General features: G+C 37.9%; 2 protein-coding genes across 3 annotated transcripts; one reads left to right on the top strand and one right to left on the bottom strand.

The window, feature by feature from the left end:
* Positions 1 to 5,663: 5,663 nt before the first annotated feature.
* On the bottom strand, positions 5,664 to 10,155 carry LOC131772346 (forkhead box protein Q1-like). Of its 2 annotated transcripts, XM_059088248.2 has the most exons (3): positions 10,030 to 10,155; positions 9,025 to 9,845; positions 5,664 to 6,361 (listed from the first exon to the last, which is right to left on the bottom strand). In XM_059088248.2, exons 2-3 carry the CDS (start codon positions 9,734 to 9,736, stop codon positions 6,141 to 6,143), a joined length of 933 nt encoding a protein of 310 aa, XP_058944231.2. In that variant the 5' UTR covers positions 9,737 to 9,845; positions 10,030 to 10,155; the 3' UTR covers positions 5,664 to 6,140. The 2 variants fall into 2 exon arrangements, with proteins under 2 accessions (XP_058944231.2, XP_066020144.1); XM_066164047.1 differs by lacking the exon at positions 10,030 to 10,155 and having other exon boundaries at positions 9,025 to 10,020.
* Positions 10,156 to 15,605: 5,450 nt separating this feature from the next.
* On the top strand, positions 15,606 to 20,407 carry LOC131772300 (uncharacterized). The gene is made up of 5 exons (XM_059088188.2): positions 15,606 to 16,228; positions 17,195 to 17,383; positions 17,807 to 17,939; positions 18,411 to 18,655; positions 19,919 to 20,407. The coding sequence occupies exons 1-5, from the start codon at positions 15,719 to 15,721 to the stop codon at positions 20,246 to 20,248; spliced, it is 1,407 nt and encodes a 468-aa protein (XP_058944171.2). The 5' UTR covers positions 15,606 to 15,718; the 3' UTR covers positions 20,249 to 20,407.
* The last annotated feature ends 34 nt before the right edge of the window (positions 20,408 to 20,441 follow it).

Genomic DNA, 20,441 nt, shown 5'->3' on the forward strand with positions numbered 1-20,441 from the left:
CTGAATGACAACTGATCTCAACCCTAACAGATGTACTCATCGAGTGCTAATAATGGCGGCTTCCCCATCACATTAAGGGTTTAATGTGTAGCTGTTTTTGCGAACGTTCAGTACCAGTGCGCCTTGTTATCACCCCACCCAGTCCCGCTCAGAAAAAAGGACTAGATAATTGTAATTCGTTAACTGGATATTGGTAAATTTATGAAATACAAGTATATTTTGCCTCTAACTTTGACACCTTTAGTCTTTTTTTTCCCAAATGCTACAAACGAGGGGGTCACGTGGGATGAATTTCAGGTCATTTGTATCGGACGGACCCCTTGTGTTGGGAATTTTTGTTATACTATAAACCGGGAGCCAAGTGATGGGTTCCTGTATTTTAGGCAAATCCAGATGACAGATATAACACCTCTACATAGCTTGATACTTAGAGTGATATTGGAAGGTCACGTGAAATCTGCTCACAAACAAGAACGCACCTACAACGACGCAAAAATGTACTTTTCGAAGTGGTATCAACATTCTCGACTTTCGTGAAGCAGTTCAGTTCAAGACGTTAAGATCAAGATCAAGATCAAGGTCAACCAACCTTAGCAATACTCTAAAGGCGATGAAAATTTACCCTTGGTGCCAGAAGTCACTTGCCAGCCTCGCGTATGTGCCAAGTGATAGTTTCTAGACGTGACCACTTAAAGTAGTGATGTAAAGGCACGTCTCTTTGTCATTCCCGGGGGAACATTCTCTTACTAACCCCGAACAGTGTTTGTGCTTCCCAGCAAGGTATGGTTATCGTATTCTTCAGTAATAAACGGGGGTAAATAATTTCATCATATGGCATATTGAACAGGGTGCAACGTACCCTTCTGGACTGAAAGCATTGGACTAGGAGCGAACTTAAGCGACGATATCTTAGAATCTCCAGGAGATTGATGTGCTGGAATATAAACAACCTTTTGCCCGAACAGGGCAGTGGACAGGTTTTGTTCAAAAAGGGTCGGAGCGTGAAGGCCCTGACGGCACAGCCCAAACCAAAATCTTCTATATACCCTCTAACCAGGGCTGATCAGATATTACGCCGGTATGCTTAAGTCTACCTGTAAAATTGAATAAACTGTTGTAACTTACAATATAAGGACTTTGGACTTTGGTTTTCCAGTGCGAGATAAGATTATCACAAAAGAATATAAACTGTATTCTCTTGACTATCAGCAACTCGAGCTTTTTCAGACTGATTATTTTTGGTTATAGAGTAACCATTAAAATGGTGCACTAGGATGTGAGGCATTCAGCTACATCATAATGGAGAACAACATTTAAAGAGGAAATGCAAAATCATGCTTTGTTTCGATCAAAAGGGAAATTAGCAATTCGTTCCATTGAGAGTAGGTACGGAAAAGGTTGTCTTCCGCTGAATGCAAAGAATCAATACCTCGCTTGGACCTCCTCCTTCTCCTATCCGAAAAAAAGAGGAATACGACATCGTTTGGTATAGAGATGTTTTAATTCTTCTCGTTATGGTGCACGAAACCGGAAAAACTGAAGTAGACTTTGAACCTATTCATCGTATCGATAGAGAATAAAACATGCATCAGATTCCCTTCTCCGTAATAACCTACAACACACCACTACCGATCAATTATTTATGTTTTATTCTTTAATTCTTAGATCCGCTTGCCTTTGAATACTTCTCCAAAAATCGAAAAGAAATTAATTTTTTAATTTAGTTCCTTAAAATTGTACCAGTGCTGGTATGTTCTATCGAGATATTGGTTTCGAAACATCAGGCCAATCAAATTTATTTTCATTACGATTTCTGTGGAATCATGTTACGGGTCATACATATGCGTGCTTTGATAAGCAGGTAAACAAGTATGAGACACTGGATAAGCCAAAGATATGTTGATGGAGTTAAGAAAATTCGTCCGTCTCTCGACCTTACACTTATTTTTCATGCAAAAGCTTGATAAATAACCTAGACAACTACTTTCCTTTTTTTTCTCAAGCTCTACTGAATGGCAAGTAGACAGTGCTACTTTAACCTCAAAATTCTTAATGAAGGTGCTTTTTTCTGAAGAAATCCAGGTATAAATCTCAAGAGATGACAAACGTAAATCCGTGCAAATCTGTAGTTAAGTACCGCCAACCAGTTTCTAATTCTCTGTCATCACAACTTGAATAAATATCGGTTTTTTAAGGACTTTTACACATCTGATGATAGCTTTGTTCCTACTTCTTTCGTTAAAATCAAGGATTATGCGAATATACAAACGTGACGCAAGGCCAACCATAAACGTAAAGTAACATTATACTTGGAACAGTTGCTTATCGTTCCCAGGTCCAGTTTTCCAGTAGTCCATACTCAAGGGTTTATCCAGGGATGTGCTTACCTTCAAACCAAGGTACATAACTGATACATATATCGATGAAGACAAAGTCACGAACATCGATGCACTAACTTATTTCGAACTAGGAGTAATGAACCAAACTACTCCGTATATTCTCTAGTCATTAAAACCATACGATTCCTGAACGCAACGTTTGTCTTAAAATATCTTTAAAATATCAATTATCATCTTATCAAACTATTTATCGCTTGCATCCACCGCAGAATAGCATCAAACAACACCGCTGCCCCGAGTTTTTGACCTTGTGCTGTCAGAAAATTAATTTGCGTGATAGCTCATTAATATAGAGCGTTCTTCAAGGAACGAGACCTAATGGTGCCTTGATATAAGGACTCTTGAAGAGATGTTATCTATGGGTTTAAACAACTTTCGTGCCATATGTTTAAACGAACATCTTCTCGCCCTGCATCGAGGCACATTTACCTTCTATCACTTTCCAGATGGAATTCGTTGTGTCTTCCCGTGAGAAAACTGGGGTTTGAAGCTTGGTTTTAGTACAAAGACCACACACAATTTTGCATGACAGTAAAGCGTGGATACGAAAGATAAAGAAGAATTGAGAATAATCCCTGCTGACAGGGAATGATGACATGCATTCCATCTCCTATCCTGAAACTGTCCCATCCCAGACAAAGTCGAGTCACTCGTGTTCTCTGTTTAAAAAATGATCAATTTTCTCAAAGAAAACCAAAGAAGATCAAGTGAAAACCAAACTAACCTTAACTGGAGGTTTCATCTGAAGATGCAGCATAAACTAACGAATAAAGTGCATTTGTTATTGTTATCATCCTGTTCTCGCATCGTACCGGTGAAATTTTGATCTTGTACGTCAAGACCTATTTTCAGAGATCATCCAATCCTTCATCTTGAAGACTTGCATACTTGATTTGATGACGAGAAACAGAGGAATAACAAGTAATTCTCGAGTGATAACTTGCACAATAACATACAATGTTGCCAGTCTTCAAGGATTTCCTCCATTTATATGGTTTTGTTTTGAACTATCAGATTAATTTGCCCCTTTAGTTTCACGGGTATAATATGGCAATAACTTTCGCTCAGTTTATCTTCAGGCTTGACATAAAAAAACAGTCTAACACTTTCGCACATCTGCTAATAAAGCCAGAGTCCTTTTTGCTTTCTACTTGTGAACATCGTCCCGAGCCTTAATGAACGTACTACGACCTTATCTTCTTTAAATAAACTGGATCAGTATTTTCGTCAAACACAGAAAGAATCCACCCCTTTTTTTCAAATTCTGCGGGACAGTGAAGAATGTAACACGTACACTATCATTCGTTTCGACCAAAATTTAATTATTAATAAAGAAACAAGCATACATGTGGTGAAACTAACACAAACATATACATTGGCTCTTTTCATCGCCAGTAGTACCTGTATACAAGATATTGCTTAGGGTACTTGACCGTTGTGGCCGTTTTTGTCATGAACAGACGAAAAAATGTCGCTTGGTTAGACCTCATATTGCATAAGGTTTTGATGCCTTTCTATCTTGTGCTGCGGGAAGATGTCCTCAAGTCTCTTGATATTTTTGTAGTCATTAATTTTTTATTCCTGAGTGAAATTCTTTGTCCCTAAATTATTTGGTTGTGATGCACACAATATCTGCAATACTTCACTGGTTTTATGTTGTTTGTCTATTCAGGGGTATTCTTAAAATCCTCTTTTGGTGAAGATAAATATATTGATGTTAATCCTCTTAAGGACGAGAACTCTGAAACGTCTCGGCAAAAATGACGCGGCCCTAATTCTTCCGAGAGGAGATAAATGTAATCGTTTGGCTTAAATTAAACTGAAGATTTCCTGATTGCTGAGGGTGACTTGAGAGCGTTTTCACTGCATTAAGCAAAGAAAAGGTTCGAGATACACACATGCAATCATCTACATGGCACTGGGAATGAATCATCGGTTTCTGTTGTTGTTTGTTTTGGACAACTGCAGGATTTTATGCTATGGATTGAATTGACACGTTTTATAGTGTTCAAAAACAAACAAAGGTGAAAATGCATTTAATGATGTAGGTGTGCTTATAAAAGTACAGGTGACATATGGGGTTTTGGTTCAGGGCGCATGGAGAAATGGCTGACATTCTTGCAAGAGAAACTTGTTTCAAACCAGTTATGACATCTGCTGGTTGCGAATTCGAACATCCATTTGGCTACTAAGCTCTAATCCCTTGCCCAACCAAGCAGTTGACGGCATAGTAAGTGATAGTTGATATTCTCCTTTCACTTGACAATATAGTGGACAAAGAAAGACAGAAAAAATTTTAGTGGTCACTTTTCGAGCATCAGAGATACAGCTGAATACGTGACATTGAAAAATGACATTATCACATCAAACTCTTGCTCTCGAGAACTGATAAAAAATTTGCCCCTATAACTGCCAAGTAATTTCACTAAAATTATTTGAGGAAGTTTATTGTTGCATCGAGACAACATTCTTTGGCATATAGGTGTGTTTAATTCTCAGTAACCTGTTTGTCTTGTTTGACTGCAAGGAGACGTTGTATGTTATATCTTACGCAAAGCAATGATATGGTGCTGCCCCATTAAATACTCCTTCAAACTAAATTGGTATCCTCTAAATTTAATTGTTCATCTCTTCTTAAGGGAATTCAGGAATGAAAATATAAAATGAATCTAGAAGGCTCAAAATACAATCCCTTAATTTTACTAACACGTATTAAACAGCCGAATGTCTCAGCCACTAGGATTGTGTTTCCAGTAGCACACTCAGACTTTAATGCGGAAAACTGCGTGTAGGCCAGATATTTTAGGTATTTCCACATATGTCTAGAGATCAAGATAGTCTTTATTCAACAGTTAGAATTGTTACGTGCAACACATGAAAGTGTTTTCTTTCTAAAATGTAAGGTATGTAATTGATAAGAAGGTAGTCTCGCCTCGTCAACATTTCTTAGACAACCTGACGTAATTTGGGAGTTCTGGTATGTACACCTCAGCCTTCTATGACATGGTCAAATATCCTAAATAAAAATTTTATGTTACTGAAAATGACCAATACATTCTGAACCTTTGATTGTGCGGTTAGAACTTTTAGAGGGCGTAGCTTTCGAACGGGAGTTTAATTTGAGCGGATACTTCCCACTTTGCCTGTTTGCTGACACAGTCAAGTTGCCCCACATTTTGCATGAAACTGTCTTCTTAGCAGAACTTGGATACAAATGAGAAAAATAAGCTTGTACTTAAAAACAAATCAGATAAACTGAAAAATACTTTATTCATAATGGTTAATATGTACAAGTATACTATGCTTTAGGAAGAATTTCAAATTGAACAGTGAACTGCAAATTTAAATTTTGGTGTGGTATGCCTCAGTTTACAATTATACCGTTCTTTTGTCATGAAAAATCGTTTCTATTTGTCTCTCATAGTTGGTGAAATTGCCTCTCTTTGCTGGAGAAGTCGGTAGTTTAAGACACACTTCCTACCAAGCAATTACAAAAATAATGTCGAGAATTGGAAAACTACATAGGTACAGCTAATTTCTTTACCTGCGCATGCATGGTCGTCCTATACACTTCACTGCTACATGAAAAAATACCTTAAGCAATTTGTTTGCAAAAATCAGTCTAATAAATTATTCCAAAATTCATCTAAACAAAGGTGGCAAATTCTTTCAGTTGACCTCATAAAATCAGATCTGTAACTCAATTGATCAACCACTCATTATAGTGAACTGTAATCACGCTTAGATATGTTCCTTTTTCCATCCGTAACAAGCGTGAAAATGCGTGGTAGCGGTTGCACACGAATGGAAACAGTGGCAAGTGTTCCACACTTCACAGCTGCTCGGGAAGGCTGCGTTAGGAACCATGGGTGCGCATAAGTGTTCCTGTCTCTGAAAATGGTGGGGGGTCTCCGGTGCTGGGTGATAGCAGTGGCCAATGTTTCTCTGCGCTACCAGGGGACCTAGATAAAACAAAATAACAAATTAGAATTTATTTGGTTTAGCTCTGTTGTGCCTGAAGAACTTAATGAAATAGCACCTCGAGGCAAAAGTCCAGTTACAAGATCGAACTACACTGCGCAAAGACACTGATTGGAATAAATGCTACTTTGAGGCATAGGTTTGTTAAATTTCATCACTGTAGTACAAGTTTCCCTTTCTTCACCTCCAGAAAGAGACTGACAGATCGTGTTATCGCCCTTTTGCGAAAATGTTGTAAGACGGTGAGAGGTATTCATCTTAGCAGACCGTCATCGCTTTTACCGAGAGAAATGTAATTCTGGTCGTCACAAATGAAGGTTTTGGTCGCAGGCATTCTTCACCCCCTTTGGCCACTAGGAGGGAAAGTCTGATAAATTTTTGTCGAGTAATTTACACAACGATGTGGATTATATTATCAATCATGGATAATCCCCTTTCGCTTGCATTAAGCTTCGCGTCATCTTGGGAGTTTAACTTGTCACCAGTTACTCGTCTTGATTCATACAACACTTAAAGAAGAAAAATTGCCCCTCTTCAGTGTGGGATTAAGCTGACAACTTTGAACGGAATGGATCATTGTCGGCATTGTGTGTTTCAACTGAATGATAATTTGTTAGTGATTTATCATAGTTTGACGTGGATGTTTTCTTCAAACTAAATTTTTGGTAACGAGTTTGGCTGGGTCGCCTTTTCTCAAATGGTGTATCACATTCATTACCACACAATAGCTCAAATTTAAAGACCAGTGTCCTGCCGTCTCTCTCTTGAAACAATCGTTAGAGAATACCTTCGAATTTCTGCAAATTGACATAGCTCTGTTTAGTTTTTGAATAGGACGGTAAAAAGGCATGAAACTTGAATTCAGTGAACTTGAGTAAATTTTTAAAGGATCAAGTGGCCCTTCCTCACAAATCTACATAAATAATTGAAGTGCTGATGATATAAAACAATTTAGGAAGCTTGTGAATCGAGGGCGAATCAGGAGTCGAAAAACGCCCACCCAAATCAATAAAATGACTAAGTAGAGTTCACGAAACAAACTGAACGTAAAGCGAGGAAAATTTTACTGAATGAAATTTTATTCGTCAGTTTAGCTTCTTAACCTTAAAACAAATCTTTGTCGACTAGCGATGCTTCATATGCTGAAATTTTTGTCATGGGAAGAAACTTAAACTGGGGCATCAAAACATAATTGAAAACTTGCAATCATCATGTCTTGCGAAGTAGGCTTGATTGCGGCTCTGCCTAGAACAACAAGAACTGGTGATTTGTCTTAATTGCACAAATGTGCCCTTGACAATTAAGTCTCATAACGGATGCATTACTCAACTGCCTGCTGTGTTCATTCAGTCAACAATTCAAGAGAACTGAAGTTTACTTTATGTTTAAATGTTTAGAATGTATTGTAAAGAATAAACTTTTCACCCAGCCTGTTACCAAATGCGTCACCGTCCACCTAAGGGGTTAGCTATGAGCTAATGTTTGCGCAACTAAAATTACATGAAGCAAAGTTGAATTTCATCAGTTATTCACATCTGGTTGAAGTGTAGCCTTCGCGGCTATCCATTTCCTACTCTAATAACCCCTGTTAAAATCCTATCATATTTTTCTAACAAACATATCAAGGATGAAAACAAATTGAAAAAAAACAAAACTAATGATATTTGTTTTTTTTATCTTAAGCAGATTTAACTGCAAAAGAAAAATTCTTGTGCAGATGTATTTCGTCATCGTGTTTACTGTTCATTGCTCGTAGTTTATACTTCTACGTTTACTTCTTGGTCAGATACAACCAATAAAAAAGGAAATGTCCACACAGGCTTTCTCTCAGCTTTAACTTTCATTGATTCAAAAAGAGATTAATTTCAGTGACTAAAACTTTTCGATGATGATGAAAGTATTGCCAAGTTTGTGCGAAGTCGGCTGCCCTCACAAAACCGCCCCGGCATACATTCTTGGCAAGAGTTCTCGGTCATCTTTCAGTAAGGCGTGTGTTGCGGGTTTGTGCAAGTGTCTCAATACACAAAGGCGTTTAGCGCGTTGGCTAATGATATGGCTCACCCCGTTAGACTCGTAACCGTTGTTTAAAATTTGAACATTTAGCGGACTGTCTATCAAGAGTTTTTTAGATTGAGGGCAAAGTGTGACAAAATGAAAGTTTAGGTCCATGTACTCGAGCAACCCTAACCACTCGACGGAGAAGCATATATTCAATAAGGTCAAGTATCTTTTTAAACTAAATTCGTGTTGAGTTTTTCAATGAAATATCGCAATAATATGGTTCGAACTTCTATAACGAGACTTTCGATTAACCCCGCTTCGAGTGGACCCGTTTAAAACAAGTAACCTTACCTTGCAATTTCGAAAGCAATGTGACATTAATGAAGCCATTTACTCAGTGATTTCAGTAAGTTTACAGTAAAGCGTCGTTATTTATTTAAGGCTAATGTGAAGACTGTTTACTCAGTCACTTATTGCACATCGTTTCTAACTGGTGAACGATTGGCTCTGGACCTGAAACTCTCTGTCAAAGTTACTCAAGTTCAGCTCAACTTATATGTTTATATGCACGTAATCAAAGACCAAGTATTACTCTATGAATTTACATTACACACCGGAAACTCAAACTCGCTATTAAACTTACCAATGTTTGGATTAATCACACTTCTATGAGGAAATTTCTGACTTCCTCTCCTTGACTTAAGTGAAGCCTCTTTTGCGCTTGTCTTCCCATCAGCTAGAATGCTTTCGATAGAGAACGATCCATGGAAAGGCTTGGCCGTTGTAGACTTGCTGACTGTAGGAACATTAGTGGATCGTACCCGGTTCACACGGACAGGCTCGTAAGAGGGGAGCATTAAAATGTTTCTGCGCGCTACGTCTTGAATACTAAATTCCCTCACGGTGTTGTTCGGTAGGATCTGCTCAGTGGTAAGGCCATGTCCGAAATCTTGTCTGTCTTCCTTTTTCTTTGGTTTTCTTCTCCGCCTTCTTCTGAATGTCCCATCCGCCAGCAGGTAATCATGCAGTGAGCTTACCGTCCAGTAATTGTCCTTGCCCCACGGCCGCGCTGGATCACGCAGGATCTTAACGAAGCACTTGTTAAATGACAGGTTGTGGCGCACGGAGTTCTTCCAACCTTGGTAAGGACCTCTAAAGAAAGCGTAATGGTGGACTAAGTATTCGTTTATTTCTGTCAACGTCAACTTCTTCCCCGGCGAGTTTAAAATCGCAGTTGCGATGAGTGCAATATAGGAGTGTGGAGGCTTCAAACGTTCCGCTTTAGACGATAAACACGGGTCGTTTCTCTGTTTGTTCGTGGACAGCTCTAAGCCATCTCTGTTGAGTGGCTCCATCTTCTGCGCTCTGACCGCAAAGTTTCGAGCGTGTGCAGTTTGTTTCGCGAGTTCTTTCAATAGACGGGCTTTCAGCAAGTCTCAGAGATGTCCATCTCTTATTTCAAACCTTGGAGAATGTAAATAATTCCTTTCTAATCTCGCTTCAACAAATCGACCAGCAATGGCTACAGCTTGATAGATAGCACCACCCACATAGGAATCAATTAGTGTTTATAAACAGTCAGAAGCCTGATCAATTAGACAATCGATTAAATTCGTGTTCTGTGTAAAGCGGATTTAAAATAAAGTACCTTTCTAAAGCTGTTACATTGTTCAGGTATTCGTCCGTTGGTGGTTTGTGCGGCGACTCCTCGCGTGGAGTGGTATTTAAACCCCTCTTAGTAGACACTATAAGCACGCGCGCCCGGCGTTTGCATCTGTTCTGTGTTAACTAATGTTTTTCGAGGGTTGATTATCGAACATAAGCCGTGCTAAGTTTGGTTATCTCGTCACAGGATCGATAGCTGTATGCTCTGATTTCGAGATAATTCGATCGGCGCCATACAGTGAGACTTGCGCCTTTGTTTTTGGTGTTTAACTGAATCCGGTAACAATTTATCTTAATTAGTGTCATTAAGCGGATTGCAGGCGACAACGGCTCTTCGAAAAGTGCGATATTTTACGAATTTCGTTCAGCTATTGGTAGTCGTGTCTATGTACAAGGTCTTTTATTGATCCAGGTAAAATATATTACACTCCCAATCTGAGAAACTTTGCCGCGCGTTTCACCACTTTCTTCCATGCTCAGTTAGATTTATGATGCATGATTGCTTTAGGGTTGGAAGCGTACATTTGTTTCAGAATTGTTTCAAATTCTTAAGTCTGGCAAAATTAGAGAAGCGAGTGGAGCGATCCTTTTGGTGACCAGTTAGTTTAACAAACACATAACTGTATATTTTTAGATTCCGTCAGCAAGAGAAGGTTGAAAGATACCTCACACAAGTTACAACGCTTTGTATAGTGTAACGTTTCTCAGGCAAGTTTAAACAAGAAAAACGCGCTATTAAGGAATATTGTAAACTAACTATTCCTTGTATGGAAATGGGGACTTTGCCTTTTGCCTTTGTTCGGTTTAGAAGCTAAATCATAAGTCTCATTTTCCATTCCAGGCAGAGCTTATTACTCTTGATTCGAGTTTTGCGTTATTAAATGATAAGGCCTTGCGAATGGAGAATAAACTTCCACCATCGTCTGTATTGCGAAAACTGTATTGTTTGATCTCTTTTGTTTGTTTAATGGCTTTTCATGTGGGGTGCATAGCATCGATAATCGTACATCACACCTTATCAACCAATTACAGTCAACCAAAGCAGATGCTGTACGGGCAATCGAATGCACATCCTATGAAAATCTGTTTACCTGAAAAGCTGAAATATCGCAATTAAGTGCTTGTTTAAATGGTTGTTTGGATTAAAACACCCTTTACTGGCCATTGGGTCTTCAATATCAAAGAGTTTAAGGGTTCTTCGAGTGGTGCAAAACAACTGGTCATAAATTGTACATGCCTGATGTGTCAGTCAGGTATCTAGGAATACCTCAGTGTGTTTCGTTTCAGCTGTGCTATCTTTGGAAGATGGACAAAGATAAAGCTTGGAAACACGAGAAGCGGTATAAAAATTATCGCCACAAGAAAAGCAATCCATCACTGTCAGTCATCCATTCGGTCTGTTAGGATTCTTGCTTTGAGTTCTCCCGCGAGAAAGGTCGATTTTGTGTTTAGTTTACGGTTCATCTGACGATCGTAAGCTTTTGAGAGTATTAAAGTAAGCCTTTTAGCGCTTTATGTATAAACTGATTAATTGCAGTTGGCCGTTTTGGAGTATCTTCCTCTCGACAGTACTTCGCGCCCTCTGTTTTTAACACCACTTTTCAGTCACTTTACCCAAAGTCTTCCTGAACATGATTACTTCTTGGTGATATTGAATCAAAGGTAAAAAGCTTGTACTTAGGCTTCTATTAGAGCAAAAAAAATTTTACAACCGCTAAAAATATTAAAGGTCGGCTTCGAAGAAGCATAACAATCCTTGCGCAAAGGAAACGAACAGTTAGATAAAATATTGTTATCTAATGGTGCGTTGACACACCATGCACAGAAAAGGTTTGAAACCGACGAACGTCTTGTTTGGTGTTTCTTACTTGAACTGCTCTTTTCGTGTTAATGAGAAGTGTATCAGTGATTGTAAAGTTGTGCGCCATGATAGGTGGTGGTGGGGTTAGTCAGGCTCACAAAGGGCTTCCTTTTGTGCCGCGCTTGGTTACTGTTTACTCTTCTTTTCATCGTAGATTATCCGTCCTCCTCCCAAGTTATTATCCTGATGAATTTAATCACAGACAGCCTGTCTCCGAATTGAAGATAATTTGAGAGGCTATTTAATTAAGTTCTGATATGTTAAACTTGCGGTCAATGGCCACGAACAGAATACGTTTGCGGAAACCTGCCGAAACATGCTTTCGCAAAATACGTAGTACGCTAATTTGTAAACTGATGGTTTGATCTCTGTACTCTAAGCACTATGATAGGGTTTAAAATGTTTTGCACGGCGTGGAAATATGGTTGTTTTTATAAGTGGTCCGCCAATTTATCGCAAGTGAGAATGAAAACCAAAACATAGATTGAAACGAGAGAAAACAAAGATCTTTAACTTCGCTAATGAATTGTCCAGGTGTTCGAAAGTAGAATGTTAAAACGAAACGATAAATTGTTGTTGTTGCCCCCAATAAACCTCTCTTTTCGTGTCTCTCTTTAAATAGTATCAGTAAAGTTTTTCCTTATCGTAAAGGAAATTCCGTAACAACTGTGAGATGGCTGGCTTCAGGGCAAAGGTTTGTTCGTGCGTTCTTGCTATCAGTAGACGCAGTAATTGAACTTGAGTCATGATGAATAAGGTAAAATAAGTTGTTCTTATCTTTATCATACGCTCAAATATGTGTTGGGAAGGAACAATAGATCGCAGCTAAAATACCACTTACTCGATCATAACCCACAAATAACGGAGGCGTCTCTTAAATTCTTCTGGAGTAACGATCGGCAATAAATATATAGCAGCTAGCATACCGGGAGTGCATTTCCTGAACTAATGGGCCAACGAGGGATCGCGACCATAAGTCACGAAATGCGTGAGTTTTTTCTTTTTTTTTTTTTTCAGGCAACTTTTTGTTTTCATATTCTCAACAAAATCACTTTTTGACCTCAGTTAGTACGTTCTGGGTGATGATTTCTTGCAAGTCAACTTTTCAACTGTTCTAAAATTACGCTGGTCCTTTTTGAATTAGTCATTTACATTTGTTGTGAGAGATAAACATGGCATACCTTTTTCATAGTACCTAAGAAATGAACATATTTCCAGCCTGCTTAAATTGCAGGGAACTTAGTACAACACGAAAATCCCATTGCGCTCTTTATAACCTATTTGAGCATTCTTCCTCACTGACCAATCAGAAAAGAGATATTTTGTAAGCATCCAAGGCAATTTAGAACCGATAGTGTGCTCGAAGAGAAGACTACAATTAGTGTAACTCCCCCAGATTCTGATAACTGTTTCTCCCATTTAACTACTACACATTTTCCGTTAATTGGTGGAGAGAATTTGGTTTTACATCAGAATAACGCCTTCTGTCTGATAAGCTCTTCTGCTCTCATGACATATTTGCTGAATACATACATAAAGTAAATCAGTGAGAAGCTGTACGTTAATTTGCACGAAACAGTATTGGAAATATGAAACTGAAATAGTATTTTAGAGACCCTAGATTAAAAAAGCAAACAAACAAAACCTCCCTGGGGCATCATGCCCCTGGGGTCCCCTCAGAAGACCAGGGCCTTAGTATTTATAATGTAAATTATCCTACCTTGAAGTTTTCACCAACGCCCTATGAAAACTGTTCACTTCTTAGAACAGATGTTGTCCACAAGAAAATGATCTCTATATCTTTTTACGCAAAACTCAGGTTACTGTTTAGTTTGGGTACGGCACACTCCCCAAAAACCTGATTGATCTCCACTACGGAAGGCGATGTTAGTCTGGAATGAAGGGAAATACTGTAACTCGTATCGAAGCCTTAAGGTGGCTCTGAAAAAACCGGTGTTCTGCGGTATTTTTTAGTAACGACGCATTTCTTAATAACCTAAGCATTTTGTAATAACTTACGCATTTAAAACAGGTGTTGAAGCGTTTTGTAATAAAGGCTGTAGCATTATGTGATACTGAATCGTCGGTCTAGAGAATTCAGTTTTAAAAAAATCTTGACGCAAATTGAAATAATCTCAACTTTGCCACAAAACCTAACAGTACTGTGCAAGAGTAATGTAAACGATTATCAACAAATATAGTGCTACGTTCTTCCGAGATATCGACCATGATGAAATGTTTCCTGAAATTTTCCTTGGAACTTATCATTGACTTGTAATAACTGCTTGAGTAATGTATCCCTTTCTTCTTTAAAACTCCACAACTGATGCTTGAAAAATCATTATAGGCAAGAGAGAAACTGCAAACACTCAATCTGTGGAATGATACTATTTTTACTACAAGATTGCAAGATTCGAGAAACATATTACAATTAGCTGCAGGATGTTGTTGCGTTGACCAACGATTATTACAAAATGCCTATATTACAAAATGCGTAGCTCGCCTTAATTACAAAAACGCTGCAATACCCATCTCAAAATGTGATGGTAGGCTTTTCCGAAATTTCCAACCAGCTTCACTGTTGCTATGGTAATTTTTTGCTTAAAGCTGTTGAGCATACGTTGAACAAATTAGTTCCGCAGTTACTTACATACATAGACATACATACATAGTTTATTTGATAACGCAGGTTACAGAATACGCAAGACTGAAGTCCTGATGTGGACCTGCCTATCTACTATTTAAAAACCAATGAATATACATGTGAATAAATAGAAAATCAACAGAAATTGAATAATAAATAATAATAATAATACAAATATAAATATATAGGACTATGGACTACAATTAAAAATATAGTTAAGAACTAGATGAAATAATTGTTAAAATTTTAAAATTTAGATATGATTAGATTAAGATAAGATTAATAAAGAAATTCCTCATTCCTATTTCTTATCATGGAAGATTCCTTATTATAACTTATAGAATTAATTAAGTCCTTACTAGATCTAAGTCTTTTTTTAAAACAATCTAAGCTAGAAGACTTTTTGATCGAATCAGGAAGTGAATTCCATGCAATGGCAGCCCTATGCCTAAAAGTCAGCTTGCCAATTTCTGATTTAGGACTTGGAAATTTGATATTCATGGATTTCCTCAGGCAGTGAGATGATTGTTTTAACGTTACAAGATCATTTAAAACATTGGTATTGCATCTATAGTAAGATTTATAGGCTTCTACTAACAGTCTCTTAGTATAAAAAAAATGATAAATTGTTCCAGCCTTAACGCCCGGCAGCCGGGCACGGTCTTTAATAGACTAGATGCACGGCAGTCAGTAATTTCCACAGAATTTCCACCAAAAGGTTCTTTCAAACTTCTTAGGAATATCAGATGTTGGTTTAGAATAGATGCACGAAACATTCTCGAAGTTTGAGTTGTTAATAAAGTTGTACCAAACGAATTTTAATGTACAGTGATGAACTGGTTGAAAACTAGGTCTGAAAAGAATAGATATGACAAGATTTGAATACAACGACCCTTTTTGTTCGAACAAACTCAACACTGAATTCTTCCTTTCCTTACTGTGAGAAGTTGATGTACGGAGGTGTTTTGTTGTGTTTATAAGTTGCTGATATTGTGTGACACCATGGAGATCGTTTGCACGCGTCACGCAGCCTAATGATTTGATGAAAGGGCGCAAATGGACTGGTAATGTTCATCGTGGGTCTTTGGTCAGACTTTTCTCTCTTGATTTATCGTTGTTGGAATGAGTTGTTTTAGACACATTCCACTGTAACTGACCATCGACGAAATGTCTAAACTATTTTGTCCAAGGGCTTATTTCTTACTTCTTGCTCTGGTTCAGAATTTTCTCGTTTTCACCGCCTTCCTACCGTCAAGCGAGGGTCATTCACAGGGTCTCCAGGAAGTTGTATTCCCGCCGCAGTTTCTTCCTTCAGAGGATCCAAGCATTTTAGCAGGACATTTAAAAATGTTTGGACTGCAAAGACCACCAAATGGTCCTGTAGTTGAATACAACTCAGTTCTAAAACCTCAAGAATTTTGGGATAAACATGTGAGCATGTTAAAACCACTTGTATTCCGTCAGGCTATCGCGAACTCCCCAGCGCGACTAAAGTGGAGCGACCAGTATTTAAAGGAAAAATATGGCGATTTAGATGTGTTGACAGAGCTGAAAACAGAAAACAGAACACATGGGGTAACGTCAAGGATGTTATTGGGTGATTTTATTGATGTCTATGGAAAGGAAAATCTGTATGTAGTGACAGTTTTGCCTGACCCGATGAGGAAAGATCTTCCAGTAAGTAGATATGTTTCATGTTCGCAAAATATTCATTTGTGAATGTTTCTCTGACGCTAAAATTGCCTCTTTCATTGATTAAGTTTAAAATTTATCAGTTTTTTATCACAGTTATAAAGTCGTAAAAAGTTCAAATGGTTCGAGGATTAAATTTTAACATTCATTGTTCTCATCAATGTATTGTCATTTAAATGAACAATTGAGGTACCTTCCTCACCTGTTTTTACTCGAGTATAAATTTGCAATTTACGCTTCGGGAAGAACTTTCAGTCCTAATGGAATGGAAAAGATTGGTCACATTCCTCATGTTTAGGTCGTTAGGGGCGGACAATGAGGCATATTTCCCCTTGGAAGAGATTCGTAGAGAGTTTACAGGTGAATTTAGAACCCATATTTCAAACTAATACTTTGGAGAATGTCCATGGCTTGTCATAGATGATGATGCTTTCCGAATCAAACTATGAATTCTACAGCATTATCTTACCATGCTTCCATATCAGGGTCTGATAAATAAGAGAAAAAAAATTGAATACTTCAAGTTAAGTTGTAATCTTCAATTCTGTCTTTGAAATAATTTTGGTTTCAAACAAGTAGTGTGAATAACCACATGTCTGATGGGGAAAGGAGGGGTAGAGGGGCAGACCCTCCTTTGTATCTGCCAGTCCTATTTAGGATGATATTCTTCAATCATCATTTCTGACAGTCTTAGCAATTAGATATAAACTCAAAATGGGGTTTCATTCTTTGCATTTCTTATTTTACAAATCTTTTTTGATACAACTTCATTAAACTTTTACCTAAGACAGAGAACACAGTATCACAACTTTTATTTACATTTTTTACTTTGTTTGGCCAATGATCTTTTTGAAAACAGATTTCCTCAAAATGAATGATTTGTATGCATGTCCATTTACAATTTACTGTTATCAAGACTCTCCTTGAACATTTTCATTCTTTGCTCTGTAGTTGCTCCCCTGTCTAATGTGTGGCACATTCAAAGACTTTTTACATGAACTTAACTTTTGGATGAGCTCTGGAGGAACACGATCTGTGATTCATTTTGATGCAGACCATAACATTCACTGCCTTGTTGCAGGCCGCAAAGACTTTGTGATGATTCACCCAGACTTCGCACCTGTTCTGAATGTCACCAAGGTGAGTCTGAAGTATGAGTGGTATGTACCCTTAAAGTATGGGTTTTAGGAACTTGAGTTCGTAACAGGCCAGGGGACTCCAAGGTGTGATCAGTTTATTTGTCATAGGGAGCATGGAATAGTTTTGGAAAAGTCACCCAGGTATTTTAAGTGACATGCACATGGCAGCCATACAGTGAGCTGTATAAGTGCTCCAGTACTCAGCATTTTATAGTCTAAAGTGAATGTAAAATAAACATTTGCTTAGACAGGATCAGAGCCTTGAGGCCCCAGTGGAACTACCCCACCCAAATTGCCCTTGAGTGGACCCCCTTCCTTGCAGCTCTAATTTCTGTGATGTCTATAATTGACAGTCTCACCAGTACTGGACCATGTTCTTTTGACTGTTCCAAAGGGGTGAGATCTCAATGTATTTGTTTTTCAGCCCCCACAGTTTGGTTCAGGTTACTCCAGCATTGATCCTGATATGGTTGACCTGAATCTGTATCCAGATGCTTCCAAAGTGGAGTGGACATACAGTACTCTTGGACCAGGTGACTGTATCTTCATCCCTTCAGGTAAGCACCCTCTCATAATGTTTCTCTCAACCTTAAGTTATTTCACTATGCTCTTCAATAACACAATGAATTTTATGTTTACACTAAAAATTGAAACCTTAGTTTTATGCTTCTGTTTAAATGACCATCTGAATCTCGTAAAACAGCTTTTTAACCATGCATTTAGTTTGAGTTCTGTTGAAAAGAATAATAACCACCAGAGATGGTTTCAAACCTTCCCACTTGATCTCTTAAACAAGTGATAGCCTGTGTAGAAGGCACTCGGTAAGTACCCATGAAAAAAGAAAGCAATGTTGGAGAAAGCTCTCAGTCTTTAGTTTTCATGATATTCCTTGTGTCTTTACATCTTATCAAACCACTTACCCTTTCAAGATAACATTGCTGAGCATATTTAATTGGTGAAGGTTTTTATTTAAAAAAGTTTACAAAGCCAATTTAACTAATTGATTCAATTAACAATTCTACCAACAGGTTACATACACCAAGTGCGCTCATACAAAGGCAATCGCACCATCTCTGCAACAATGCTTTTTACTGTGTCTCTTGATAACACATTCAACAATTCTAGCTGTGAGAATGAGACATATGAGTACCGACCACTCAGTGAAGCTAACGTGCACTGGACTTACAATAAAGGAGACAAGACTATCGACATGGGTTATCAGAATGTGGAGAAATTCAGACAATACTTCTTGTCTTCATTTGACAGCCTTCAGGTGAGGGCTCTTCTGAGGGGTCAAGTAGAATTATTAAAATGAATAAAATGAAGGTTAGAAACAAACCCCCTCACCTTCATTACTAAAGAATTCTCCAACTGAGAACCACTGATGAAACGGCTGAATTGAGATACACCGGGTAGAATTAGAATGTTATTTCCGCTGTTTCTGTAAGGGAGAGGGGAGGGGATTAAGAAGACCTCAACCCTTTACACCCTAACATCAGTATGCATGTTCTCCATACTGTTTTCTATACAATTGTTGGCCTATACATACTGATGGCCTACATAAGTGAGCTGATGGCCCACATAAGTGAGCTGATGGCCTACATAAGTGAGCTGATGGCCCACATAAGTGAGCTGATGGCCCACATAAGTGAGCTGATGGCCCACATAAGTGAGCTGATGGCCTACATAAGTGAGCTGATTTCTGTTAGAGACACCAGAAGATATGATTTATGTTCCAATGACAGCTTACTCCTTGCTCCTTGCAGGGGTAAAACCCCCACTCACTCTTGGCGAGCAATCTTTCGATGCAGCCGCCCCTAAATTTTGGAATAATCTTCCGGGCTCTATCAGAAACACCCAATCTTTAAACAAGTTGAAGAAGGTCACTAAGACTTTTATTTGCAAAAGCTTTTTAATTCTTTTTATCTAATCTTATATTTTTACTTCTTAGTGAACATTTATTTTATTTTATTTTTTTATTTAAAATAATTTTTTTTTTTTTTTAGTTTTTAGTATCTATGTAGGGTTGAATTTTTAACATTTAATTGTAATGAGCAATTGAAAATTCTTATATTGATGATTGCACAATAAAAGTCTATAAATTATTAAATTATTATTATTACAATTCCTAAGGTGCTGACAAGGAGAATTTGTTGATAATATAAATTTGTTCTGTTGTCTTGCGACAAAGTCACTAGATGTAGATTGTGACTTTTCAACTGCATACTGCAAGTCTTCTCCAGGCAATGGGGTCAACTGATTCTGGCACAGCATGTATTTATTCACTCTTCTCGATATTTTTGCAGTTTCAGTTACAAATCTATCGGTATCTTTATCTTGAATGAAACATGGCATACAAAGAAAATTCAGCTTTTGGTCCATTAAGTTATCAAGTCTTTCAAGAAACAGGGCCTTGGTCCTGAAATCAAACCATTCTTCTCCCAGACCCAAAGCTAAATAGCTGACAAATGCTCTTTTTTCAGTAGACATCTTTTTTCAAGTTGTGTTGCTAAATGTTAGTTTCAATCTTTCTCAGGTGGATAGGTTGACTGAAAGGAAATTTTCTGAACTGATAGAAGATATATTCACTCTTGATGAAGAAACCATGGAGCTGATCCAGAGAGACACCCATGAAATATTCCACACATTGTTAGATCCTGATGGCAAGGGATTTCTCACACGTGATGATATCAGAGCTCTCTCTCAAGAAACATTGAAAACAATTGTGCGGCACTGTGAGGAACCACATGGTCCTGTTGCTGGAGCTCCTGGTGATAGAGGAGCTGCTTACAAGTTAAAAATACAGACAGAAGCTAAACAAGATAAATATAAAGAACGAATGAAGGAAGACAGAGATGAGTTGTAATGTTAAAGACATTGAGTTACATATTCAAAACATGTTAAATAGTAGCATAATGAATTGCTTAAAAATATTATTTAAGGCAATAATAAATTAATAAATGACACCACAAATTTTGTTAGATTTCTGGACATCTATTAAAAGGTAAATAAAAGATGAACAGCTTTTAGGTGTATTTTTTATTTTAATTCAGTGAAAT

The sequence above is a fragment of the Pocillopora verrucosa genome, chromosome 3 (assembly GCF_036669915.1).
Source record: "Pocillopora verrucosa isolate sample1 chromosome 3, ASM3666991v2, whole genome shotgun sequence".
NCBI classification, from domain to species: domain Eukaryota; kingdom Metazoa; phylum Cnidaria; class Anthozoa; order Scleractinia; family Pocilloporidae; genus Pocillopora; species Pocillopora verrucosa.